Source organism: Mastigoproctus giganteus, chromosome 7, assembly GCF_048544385.1.
Source record: "Mastigoproctus giganteus isolate SK-2022 chromosome 7, ASM4854438v1, whole genome shotgun sequence".
NCBI classification, from domain to species: Eukaryota; Metazoa; Arthropoda; class Arachnida; order Uropygi; family Thelyphonidae; genus Mastigoproctus; species Mastigoproctus giganteus.
This window is the reverse complement of record NC_143581.1, coordinates 174,777,130-174,790,045: the sequence shown is the minus strand read 5'-3', so window position 1 is coordinate 174,790,045 and position 12,916 is coordinate 174,777,130. Positions and strand designations below refer to the sequence as shown.

Genomic DNA, 12,916 nt, shown 5'->3' with positions numbered 1-12,916 from the left:
AGAATAAATAAAGTGTCTGTGAAAATGGAAATGAAAAGTACACAAGATGCCAGAACTAAGAGAAGTTTAAGGGATAGTGGAAGTGAAGGAGTGGTTACACAGGTGAAAGAACTTGAAAAACCTAGTACAAAAATGAACTGGGACTGAGGTGAAAAAAAAAAAAAAAAAAAGGGGGAATATATAAGTAAATAAATAAATAACACTATATTCAGATATGGGAGGGCAATTTTAGCAAGAGGTTGAATCAGGGGATGGCAAATATGCAAAATATGAATATAGAAGATGAAAATATGATACATAGACAGGAAATTCATCAAGGGACTACTTCTGACCATATATCAGGCACTGCTTTTCCAAACTTGTCTGTAGTATTAGAAAAGGGAGGCAAATATGCGGCATTTTATTGTAATACTAGTAGACAAGGTAGTCCCTACACAGTGTAAAAAAATGTAAATTAAAATAAATACAAATATATACAAATTTACAAAAGTGTAATGTGGAATATAATACAAATGTATGTGAAGTGCATGAGAAAGTATAGACAAGCAAATGGTAAATTCTAGGGGAAGAAAGATATTCAAAAGAAGGTGAAAATAGCGATAGGATTGAGGATAGACGGAGCATTTGTATCACCCTTATATTGTACTAATAGTTTTACGAATGGGAAAAAAATAGAAAAAGACAGTATAAAGAAGAAAAAAAAAAGTTCTGGCTCCTTGTGTACTTTTCATTTCCATTTTCACAGACACGTTATTTATTCTACAAACCACACATTATTTATATCCTTTTGCTTCCTCTACTGCTGCACTGTGCGTTTTGGAGCATTAGACATACTATAACTTTTGTTATTTTCCTTATTCTGCTTATTTTGTTTCTTAACTATTATATATTACTACTATATATATATATACACACACACAGGGACTTCTTATTTTATGCAAATTGAAAATAATGTGCAACAACCATATTTGTGGAAAGTGCCAGAAAAGGCCAGCACGATATCCCACCATTTCTCATTTTGTTTTGCTGAAAATTGTCAATAATTCGTCTATTGGAAGTGCATAATTTTTTTTTTGTTTTGTGCTTATTTTTACTTATTTTGTTTTTATTATTAGCCTTATGGCTAGTAAGTGTCCTCGTAGTTCTAGTGGATGTAATGGTAACTGCTCAAGGAAATCAATTTCGCTTGAAATGAAACTGGAAGTACTTAAGCACTATGAATGAGGTGAGAGCATGGCTTGCATTAAACATGCTCTAAGTCTGAGTGAAAGTACATTTCGTACTATTTGAGATAGAGCTGATAAAATTAAAGAAAGTTTTAAGGGTGGGGTACCCCTAACTGCACAGAAGTCGTCGTATGCTTGGTCAAGTTTGATAGAATGCATGGAAAAAAATGCTTGCTACATGGATGAGTGACAAAAAAAAAAAAAAAAAAAAAAACATGTTAACATTAACCTAGCACAAGAGAAAGCTCATAGCCTTTATGATGATTTAAAGGAATATGAGAAAGGGGAAGTCAAGTCCGTTTTGGGAGGTTCAGGACGAATTTTCATCAATGGTATGGTTTTCATAATGTGAAAACGTGTGGAGAAGCAGCATTGGCCTCTAAAAATGCTGTGGATGCATTCCCTGTGAAACTGAAAGCGATCATAGAGGAGGGGAAGTACATACCCAAACAGACATTCAACCTTAACGAAACAGTTTCATATTGGAAAAAAATTCCTGATCACATTTATATTTCCATTGCTGAAAACGTTGTTCCTGGCTTTAAGGTGGCGAAAGATTGGCAAACACGGAGAATCATAAACTGAAACCTGTGTGCATTTATCACTATCAAAACCCTTGTGCCCTTAAAGGTTACAACGGGTACATGCCTAGATGTAAGAGCTACTCTCATAGGCCTATTATTGCATTTTTTGGTGATTATTTACATTATGCATGATTTTAAATTGTGTGAGAAGTTCTGGAATGTAAATTAAGAAGTCACTGTATATCCACACACACACACACACACACACACTATTAATTCTTAGTTTGGCTTAACTGGAGTGGTTTCATTGGAAGTCCTTAATTTTTGCTTCTCTTAGTTTCTGTTTCCAAACTAATATAATTAACAAGTAAATTTATGGTGCATTGGTAGCTCTGGCCATAGTGTGCCGTTCTCTGAAACTAGACTAGAACTTTTCTCTAAGAATTACTATAGTGAAGCAACCCAGGCAACTTGTAAATGATTTAGTTCTAGTTTTAGTTTTAGAAATAAAAAATTAAAAATAACTTATAAGATACAAGAAGTATTCAAGAAGTTATCCGTCTGGAAAAGAATAAATAGGATTACAGATTTGTTCTTTTTATGACACATTAAGATGTCTCTGCATACAGTTCCTAACAGTTGAAGCACTTCTTCCTCCATGATATTCAAAAATATGCTTCCTCTGGATGATGCACCATACTAGTTCATATTCAGTTTGTATTAAGAAAGCATTTTTATTTATTTTTTGTTGAATTAATTATTGATTAATTCAAACTAATATTGATAACTGGTGTTATATATTGTTTATTTTACACAGATTATAGGGAAGTTAAATAAAAAAAAATTCTTTCATTGATAATCATGACAGTCAATATATATACAGACAGTCCCCATATAACACGGTACTTCTACAACATGGTTTCGCTCTAACACGGTTTGAAAATTGCAGCATACCTTGCATAACAGGGTATTTTTGAGTTTTTGTGCGGGGAAAGCCCTGCTATTACGTTGGATGTAATTTTTCAATTTTGTGAATCCTCGCTGTTGACTCGCTAGTCATTATGCAAAAAAAAAAAAAATTATTAGGAAATCTGTGTGTTAGGTTCTGTGCTATTGAAATTGTACTTGTTTGAGATCCTAAAAATTGTGACTTTGAAGTGTGCAGCTCGTGACTTTTAAGGTTTTCGTAAGGTTATTTTGGTTTTTGTTTGATCGTTTATAAATTTTTCCAGGTATGTATCACTAAACTTTGTTCTTAAGAACCATATTGGAATAATTTCTTTGTTATGAATTAAATTCCAGCCCTAAATTATGCCTAAGGAAAGTAAAAAAGCACCGCTCAAAAGAAACTTTATTTCTCTAGAATCAAAGATACAAATTTTAGATCATCTTAAAAAAGGAGGAAATGTATGCATTGCAAAATGTTTGAATTTAAATGAAGCAACAATCTGGACCATAAAAAAAATGAACAGAAAATTAGAACTGCTGTTGATGAAGGATCTTTAATAATTTCCCCAAATATGATAGCTCGTTCCCAAGTGCCAATAATTGAGAAAATGGAAAAAGCACTCGGCATTTAGATTGATGATAGCAGCAAAAAAAGGATCCTATTAGGTGGCAATGTAATTAAACAAAAGAGACTAAAAATTTATAACCATGTAAAATAAAATGGAGAATCTTCTGCTAACCCAGAGTTTGTTGCTTGTAAAGGGTTGGTTTGAGCGATTTAAAAACGACTTCTCATTGCATAACGTAAGAATTCAGGGGGAAAGTGCATCGGCTGATAATGAAGCTGCCAAGAAGTATGCTGGGAAATTTCAAAAAATTATTGAAGAGCATGGATACACACCACATCAAGTTTTCAATGTCAATGACACAGAAAGATGGTGTATTTTTGTTAGCTTCTAGTGGAAGTGATGGTAAGTGCTCAAGGAATGTAACCCCCCCCCCCTTTTGTACTGGTTCTTAGTCCTGTATAACATGGTTTCACACTACATGAGATTTTATAGGAACCTAACTAAAAAAAAAAAAAGGAAAAAAAAGAAACACCCATACTCCATAATCACCGAGAATTAAATACATGTTTATGTGAACTTTTTTCATTGTTTCTAGGTCCTGATTCAATATATATATATATATATATATATATATATAACGCGGTAGTTAGGTTCCTATAAAATCTCATGTAGTACGTTTGTGTCAGAACATACTACACAAGATTTTATAGGAACCTAATTACCGTGTTATACGAGGATTGCCTATATATATATATATATATATATATATATATATTGATTTGGGACCTAGAAACAATGAAAAAAGTTCACATAAACATGTATTTAATTCTCAATGATTATGGAGCATGGGTGTTTAAATTTTTTAAAATGGCTGTGGAGTTTTTTAGTGTTAAAAAATAATAAAAATAAATAAGAATAAGTAAACATGTACCTAGTATGAATAAACATTTGATTATGTATGTGTCTACTTATTTGTATTTATTATTTTATTAGTTTTATTATTTCTTTACCATTGAAAACTCCATACTCGTTTTTAAAAATTAAAACAGCGATAGCTCTATAACCAATCAGAATCAAGCAGACTTTTATATAAACTTTTTTCGTTGTTTACAGGTTCTGAATTGTTCCTGAAAGTACAGCCTATGTGTTATGAAACACTGTGTTATGTATATGATTGTCGTATACATACACTATAGTCAGAAAGTAATGCCTCCTAATTTTTATTTTCTGCAGTTTACAAGAGACATATGTGAAAGTTACATCTAATATAGTCATAACATTGATGAAGGTTGTTACTTTTAATTTATTTTGCTTCTGCAAGTTGTTCATCTGTTTTCCCAGAACATTTTCCACTGTTGTTAGCTATGTAATATTGTCTATTCAGACCTTTCTTCAAAGAACCAAAGAGATGATAGTCTGAAGGTGCAAGATTTGGTATATAGGGATGGATGTGGCATTACAGTCAATGCACATTTTATTGCGACCTTAGTTGTGGGTACTTGAGTAGGGCCTGAAATTTTCATTGAGGAGCAATATTGAGAGAGCAAGAGAGAGAATATCTCTATTACAGTGTAAAAAACAAAGAGTAAACATTGGACTGCAATTGAAACTGTTCATCACATCACATTAACCAGGGATTAATTCAAATAGCAATCCAAATTTGCTCTGTTTTCTGAAGACAATGAATCCTAAAGATATTTTTTTATGTTGCTACATAAGACAATAACCTAACTGCTTCTCCTATCATTTCATCAATGCATTTTACCATATCAAATTACCATATCAATGCATTTTACCATATCATTCATTTCATCAATGCATTTTACCATATCAAATTACCATATCAATGCATTTTACCATATCATTCATTTCATCAATGCATTTTACCATATCATTCATTTCACCAATGCATTTTACCATATCAAACAATATTCACATTCACATTTGTGTAGCCATATTTGAGTATACAAATCAGGTTCTTGCCTTTGGTAACTAAGAATTCTATCACTGCCTATTGTTTTAACTGCTCATTTAGCACCTCCATTTTCTAATCTACTGTGGCGATGCTACTATCTATCAGATCAGACTGTTGTACAAATCTTATTGAATGTTCCAGTGCGTTACTGAGATAACTATCACTCACATATGATTGCAGTCTAAAGAGAGAAAAGGAAGCATTACTTTCTGACTGATTTTCTTTCTTTCACCTTTAACATATCTACTACACTTCCTTTTCTACTATCCTCACCCTTCTAGTTTCTGGCACTCTGTGTAATTTTCACATCCATTTACGCATACTTTATTCAATATATTAATACAAACTTGTATATATACTCTTGCATCCTTTAATGCTGCTTTGTGCTTTTAGGTGCATCTGTCATACCTGACTTATTAACCTTTCATTAACCAAAACTATTTTATCAACGAAAAACCTTTTTCATCCACTGTAACATTATATATATATATTTAGAATGTTTTCTTTTCTTTTTTATCTGTTAATCAGCCTGGTGCTTTAGATCAAGCGATGATGGATTCCTTGGTAATGGATAGTGTGGATTTTGTGAAGCTCTTAATAGAGAATGGAGTAAGCATGCAAAAGTTCCTTACTATTCCTCGTTTAGAAGAACTCTATAATACGGTAAGGCAACTGAAAATATTTATTTTTGTTTGTAGCAGAGTATTCCAATATGAGAAATTACAGGATGTTATAAAAAGTCCATTACTCTGTGTAAATTTAATAATAATTCTGTTTACAAAAGTTTGTTTCTGCAGACAAATTTAGCAAATCATCATTCAATTTTTCTATGTGATAAAAATATAAAAATTATAAATAATGACATTAGTTATTATTCAGAACCACCGGAAGAGGACACAGTGACATTAATGGATCTTCATGTTTAGCATTAATTAGTTTATTTTAGAACCTTGTATAATTCTGTCGTTAACTGTATTGATATCACAATTTCATATTGTGTATCACTCTGCATAGACTATTTAGTAATAAGAATGTATATTAATGCATAGACAAGAACACATAAAGAGGGCTGTTGCCTCAAACATTATAAACTATGAATATACACTGAATTGACTTTGTATTAGCAATGTTCTCCTTGGGTAGGATTGGACTGGTTTGTGGTGCTGTTTGTTTGTTATTTGGTTTTTAGGAGCATTAGCAACTAAGGCCATATTGCTCCGGGATATGCAGTGGTCATTCCCTGACCTTTCCACATCCTCTGTATTTGGTGGTCACGGGCTCAAACCCCGGTCTAATCAAGAAGCGTGTGCTATGCACTGCTGCTCCTGCCCACCCGGCTACGGAGGCGCCGCTGGTTTGTGGTGCTGGTAATAGCTCAAAATTTGGTATGGCTGATATAAGATTATAGTTCACACGTGTAGTGATCAGTTTTTGAGTGTCTGCAAGGAAGAACTGATCAGCATTGAGTTGTTTCCAGTTTAAAATATGGAATGATTTTGGGGTGGGGGGGAACACGTGCAGGTGCCAGTATCTTAACTACACAACCTGGTTAAGTGCTACCTCTCTGTAGTGTCATGAGTTTACCATAATTGGATCTGTGGCAGTCGAACAACTAGCCAATGGTCACACATCAGATAGCCATGTGTGGTTGATGCCCATTGTGAGCATCATGTGTCTATATTGTCCTGCACCCATCCTGAGAGTCACAGTGACCTGGCTACCACCCAGTACAATAAAAGGACCAATATACTGTTTTTGTGACATGCCCTGGGTCCTCTGATCACCGTTAATTAATAGCTCGATGGGAACACCTACCTTTTTATTATCACTGACCAAGTATATCCCTTTCATGCTGGAGTTGTCTGTATATCCAGACAACTCCAGCATCTATCAACAAGACAGTGCTCTGTGCCACAAGGCCCTGCAGGTTTCTAACTAGTTTCGGGAACATGACAATGAATTCTCTATCCTCTCGTGGCTACCATTCATCTGATCTCAACCTAATTGAGCTTGTTTGAGACCTACTGGGAAAGGATATTTGATGCTATGACTATCACCTGACAATGTGCAGGCATTACTGGACAGATTGCGCAATGCATGAGTAGCACTACAACAGGACTCCCTACCACACATTTTGGGGTCCATACCCGAACAGAAAATCCAAATAAACAAACTCATGCATCTCTCTCTTTTTTTCTTTTTTTTTATATATATATATAAGTTGACCACAAGCTTTTTTAACTCCAGGAAAACCATAAACCATGTTATAATTACAGATGAAAGGGAAGGAATAGAAATAAATTGAACTCAAATAATGAAAAACCAAGAAAAAACACCATATTAAAACAAATCAAACGAAAACTTGACTAACATTTAATAACATGATTAAAAAAGTCTCAAATTAAATTAATGACCTGACCTTAACTAATGAGCATAAAAACGTTAAGCAATAAATCAGACAAACGTTAGATCTGTAATGTATTAGAGGATGCACTATATTAGTGGACTAGAAAATGTAAATTTCTAATCTCTTCAAAGACCATAGACAAAAATGCATAAAGTGCTGTTGCCTCAAAAACTTATACACCATAAATATATATTTATCTGAGACCTGCTAACAAATACATAAATGCGATCACCAAGTAATCCAGTTAATAGAAAGACGACTATTGACTAGATGTAGTCCTGATTACTTGGTGTCCCTATTTATATATTTGTTAGTGGATCTCAGATATTAGGCTATCTCAATTATATATTCACAGTCTAAAATGTTTCCTCAAAGAATAGCCAAACAAATTCATACACACTTTTTCATAAAAAAGAGGATATATGCATTTATTTGGCCATTCTGTTCTGCTTAGCTCTTTGCTGAGGAGGACACAACAGCTGTATGGGGAAGTGGAATATTTTTATGTATCTAATCAATAGTCATCTTTCTATAGCCTGAATAAGGATTTGCGTATAGCCTGGATTTGTTGTACACATTGAAAGTAATGACATTAAGAGTAGGAGATCTGCAGACCTGCATAGTTTAACAAGTACAGGTCAATCTTGGAAAAACGTTGTGAGTTAGAGTTAAATTTGAAAGTGTCTGCAATTCTGCCCAGACACGATAGGAGGGAGTATACGATAAGAGCCTTGTCAATCAGTTCGGCTCTGGAGAGATTTGGCAAGGCTAATGGGTTAGTATTTTTCTCAGCCTGGTCTGTGCTTGTTAACAGGAGAGACTGCTTCTACAGAGATGAGATACAATTAGATAGAAAGGGTGCAAGAATATTTGCTGATGTTCTTGGGGCAGTGTTAGGTGGGTCGAAAAACTGCTAGCTTCAGGAGATATAAAGATGAATTGCTTCACAAGAGCCGCAGGCAGAAGTGAAAGTGATTATTGCACTGCTTCAATTGGAATGAGCAGCAGACTTAAAAGCAAGGTGCCAGGGATTTCAACAAATGATGGGAGTCATCATGGAACAAGTAAAGATATAGGCTGTGTTAGGGTAACTAAGAGTAAGAACAGGTGCATTTATACTTGCATGTATACCAATGCTAGGAGCAGAGTGAATTAATTTGATGGATTTGAAGTGCTGGTCAAGACATCAAATGCAGACATTGTTGGGATATCAGAGACACGGTGTAACTCAGGTATAGGGGATACAGAATTTGAATATGGGGAATACAATATGTACAGAAAGGACAGGAGGGGAGTTATGCTCTTAGTTAAGAAACACATAAAAACTAAGGCAGTTCATCCAGTTGACATAGGTGGCCAGTGAAATGTTGTGTCAATTTTTTGTGACATAAGCACTGGAAAAGCAAAAATGAGGATAGGAGAGGGTTATAGGCCTAATGGATCTCATGAGTACAACAAACAACTGTATATAGAATAGAGTGGGAGAGTAAATCAGAATTTCTTCTAATGGAAGATTTTAACTTTCCAGATATTGACTTCAAATTGTGGGTTGGTCACCTGCACACTAGCAATACTTTTGTGGATTTATTGGATGACTGTTTTCTACAGCAGCATATTAGAAAGGCAACCACAGGTAGTAATACCCTTGATCAGATTATCAGCAGGGATTATTGTTAAGATTATCAGCAGGGATTATTATTAAGAATCTGCAGATAAAGGACCACTGGGTAGCTTTGTATTGATGTTGGATTTACTTAAAGCATGATATAACCAGCATTAAGAGTAAAAGGAAGGGTTTTTGCTTTTGTAAAGGAGACTACAGTGGTCTCATGCAGTTTTTAAATTTATACTGTGAGACCGACTGATGATGTTACCAATAGCAAATTCTAAATAGCAAAATCTTAATCATGGAAGCTTTTCATGCCACCTAAGAAATACTGTTCATAGTTTAGGCCTGAATGGATATCAGATGAACTAATGAGACTCTTGGCACAGAAGAAATATGTATGGGATGCATATAAATTATCAGGTGACACAGAAGCCATTGTATGAGGGGTTTCCGAAAAGTAAGGTAACACATTTTTTTTCTTAATAATGGTGAAGGGGAATGAGATGAAAAGCGGTGAACAGATAGACCCATTAATAACGTTCAAAAAGACTGCCAGTGCAATGTTGCGGTGGTACTGTCGCCTCACAGCAGATTCCAGTTGCAAAATGGCGGCTATCATGCAAGTGTGGTCCAAAACAGGTGTTTGTGAAGTTATTCACTTTTTGCAAGAAAAAGGGTCTTCACCAAGTGACATTCACCGTGAACTGGTTGCTGTGTATGGCAAAAAGGTGATGACAAAGAAGCAGGTGTGTTTTTGGTGCAATGAATTTAAAGTGGGCCATGTTGACATTGTAGATTGACATCGGGTGGGCAGGCCTTCATCGAGCAAGACAAAAGACAACAATTTGCATATTAAGGGCATCATTCTTGAAAACAGGCGAGTGAAACTGTGTGAAATTGCACAAATAGTGAACATGAGTAAGTTGACTGTTCACGATGTCCTTGGCTTTCGAAATGTGTGCTGCCGCTGGGTGCCACGACAATTGTCAGTGGAGGACAAAGCAAAACACATGGGGATGCATTTGGAGAATCTGTTGCAATGAAGGAGAGGATTTTCTTGCTTACATAGTCACAGCAGACGAAACATGGGTTCATCACTTTACACCGGAGAGCAAACAAGACTCCATGATCTGGAAACATACACAATCTCCTGTGCTGTGCCCAAAAAATTCAAAACTATTCCCAGTGTCCGGAAATGAATGGCCAGTGTTTTCTGGGATCGCCAAGGCGTTCTGTTGGTGGATTTTTTGCCGAAGGGAGGAACAATCAGTGCACAGCTTTGCTGTGCAATGTTGGAAAAACTGAAAGCCAACATTCAACGCAAATGACAAGGACTCCTGACAAGCACCATGATTTTGTTGCACGACAATGCAACTCCACACACTGCGCACACCACTCGTGAGTGGTTGCACCGTAATCATTGGGAAACTCCGTCACATCCCCCCTACAGCCCAGACTTAGTGCCTTCGGACTTCCATTTATTTGGCCCTTAAAAAAACACCTTTCAGGAAAGCATTTCACTGCGGATGAGGAAGTTCATCAGGCGGTGTGACTTTGGTTACTGCGTGTGGGCATGGACTTCTTCAGTACTGGTATTGATAAACTGATCCATTGTTGGGACAAGTGCATCAATAAAACTGGAGACTTTGTGGAGAAGTAGTGCATGTTCACATATTTCTTGGTGTGTAATTTCAACTTCGTATTATTAAACATCATCGAGAGAAAAAATGTGTTACCTTACTTTTTGGACCCTCGTAGATATAACGTAATCTGTAATAAAGTCACAAGTGAGTTTAGGCAAGCGAAGACAGATAATGATAAATTTTTGGCAAAGGATGCAAAGGAAAACAGCAAAGACTTTTTTACTTACATAAACTCTAGAAGGAAGTGGATGAATCAAATTGGTCCACTTGATATTACTGGTTCGATTGTTGATAATTCTGCTCAGGTATCTGACAAACTGAATGAGTATTTTGCATCTACAGTCACACATGTGGAATTCTTTAGGGAAATGGAAGCCAGATGTTTATCAAACTCTAACAGGGTTAGAGTTTGAAAAATTCTGGATGAAATTGTGTGCTGTGGGACCAACTGATGTTGTTACCAACAGCAAATTCTAAATGGGAATTATTCAGGAAAGTAATCAAAGAAGCTACTAGGCTTTTCATACCAATAAAGAATTATTGTTCAAGGCTTAGATCTAAATGGATGTCAGCTTGACTATTGAGATGTGTGGCAGAGAAGAAAAGTGCATGAGTTACGTATAAATTATCAGGTGATACAGAAGCCTATAGTAGATATAAATTAGGCTGTGTCAAGTCACAAAGGAGGTAATAGTAATAGTAGTAATAGTAGCATGTGATGCAAGAAAGCAAGTGTATGAGCTTATGCAGCATCAGCCAAAAAAAAAAAAAAAAAAAAAAATCACACCATTCCCTCCAAATGCCTGTCCAGTTCCTCCTTAAATTTATGCAACCTATCAACTTCCACAATGACAGATGGAAGTTTGTTCTAGCAATTAACCACCCGCTGGCTAAAGGCAAATTTCCACACATCTATTCTACATCTGTCTTTTCTTAATTTGAATTTATGCCCCCTTAGGTTCGTATTCTGAACAAGTGGAAGGATCCCATCAGAATTCAGCGTGCTCAACCCATTCAAGGCCTTATACACCTCAATCAGATCACCACGCAGGTGCCTAGTCTCCAGCCACTGCAATTTGCAGAACTTAAGCCTCTCTTGGTAAGAGGATCCCTTCATTCCCCTTACCAATCTTGTTGCCCTTCTCTGTATACGCTCAAGTAAATCTGCATCCTTCCTAAAATGAGGCTGAGGTTATGCAAGCTAAGGCAGATTACGAGAACTCTCTGGAAAATAATGCAAAGAAAAACAGCAAATTGTTCTGTGATTATATTAACAGTAGAAGAAAGGGATTGAATCACATTGGGTGAATTGATGTCTATGGGTTAACTGTTAATGGTCCTGCTCAGGTTGTGGACAAATTGAATAGGTATTTTGCATCTACATTCTCACGAGGAATTCTTTAAGTAAGGGGATGTCAGAAGTTTGTCAAACTCTAATGAGGAGCTAAATGACTTTGCGATAACTGAAAGGAAAGTGGAGGAGAAATTGTTGAGGATGGACCTAAAAAAGGCACATGGTGGGATGGAATATATCCAGTTATATTAAGGGAGGCAGCAGAGGAGGTAAGTAAACCCGTAGCCATAATTATGAGAGCATCCTTGGATTCAAAGGAGGGCCCTCTAGTCTGGAGAAATGCGAATATATATCCCCAATTCACAAAGGGAGATCAAAAGACAACGTGAGTAATTACAGACCTATTAGCTTAATGTCTCTTCCAGGGAAAATAATGGAATCATTGGTTAAAGAAGTAATGTGGGACTATTTGGACAGGCATGCAATTATACTGCAATCACAGCACGGATTTGTCAAGGGGCAATCTTGTCTAATCAATCTGATAGGTTACTATGAGGCAGTGACCATGAACTGTATGCAAAAAATAATTTTGATATCACATAGTTCGATTTCAGGAGCGTTTTTGATACTGTTGCACATAAAAGACTGCTGTGCAAACTGGAGCAATATGGCATTAAGGGCATGTTATTGCTGCAGATAAAGGGCATGTTATTGCTGCAGA

The 12,916-nt window shown here is 35.8% G+C and overlaps 1 protein-coding gene across 1 annotated transcript in view; it reads left to right on the top strand.

Annotated features, from left to right (window-relative positions):
- Positions 1-12,916, top strand: part of Trpm (transient receptor potential cation channel, subfamily M) — a 715,965-nt gene that overhangs the window by 545,356 nt on the left and 157,693 nt on the right. The window contains exon 13 of the mRNA XM_090378481.1: positions 5,771-5,905. Coding sequence (XP_090234607.1) covers positions 5,771-5,905 — 135 coding nt within the window. The remainder of the gene's footprint in view (positions 1-5,770; positions 5,906-12,916) is intronic.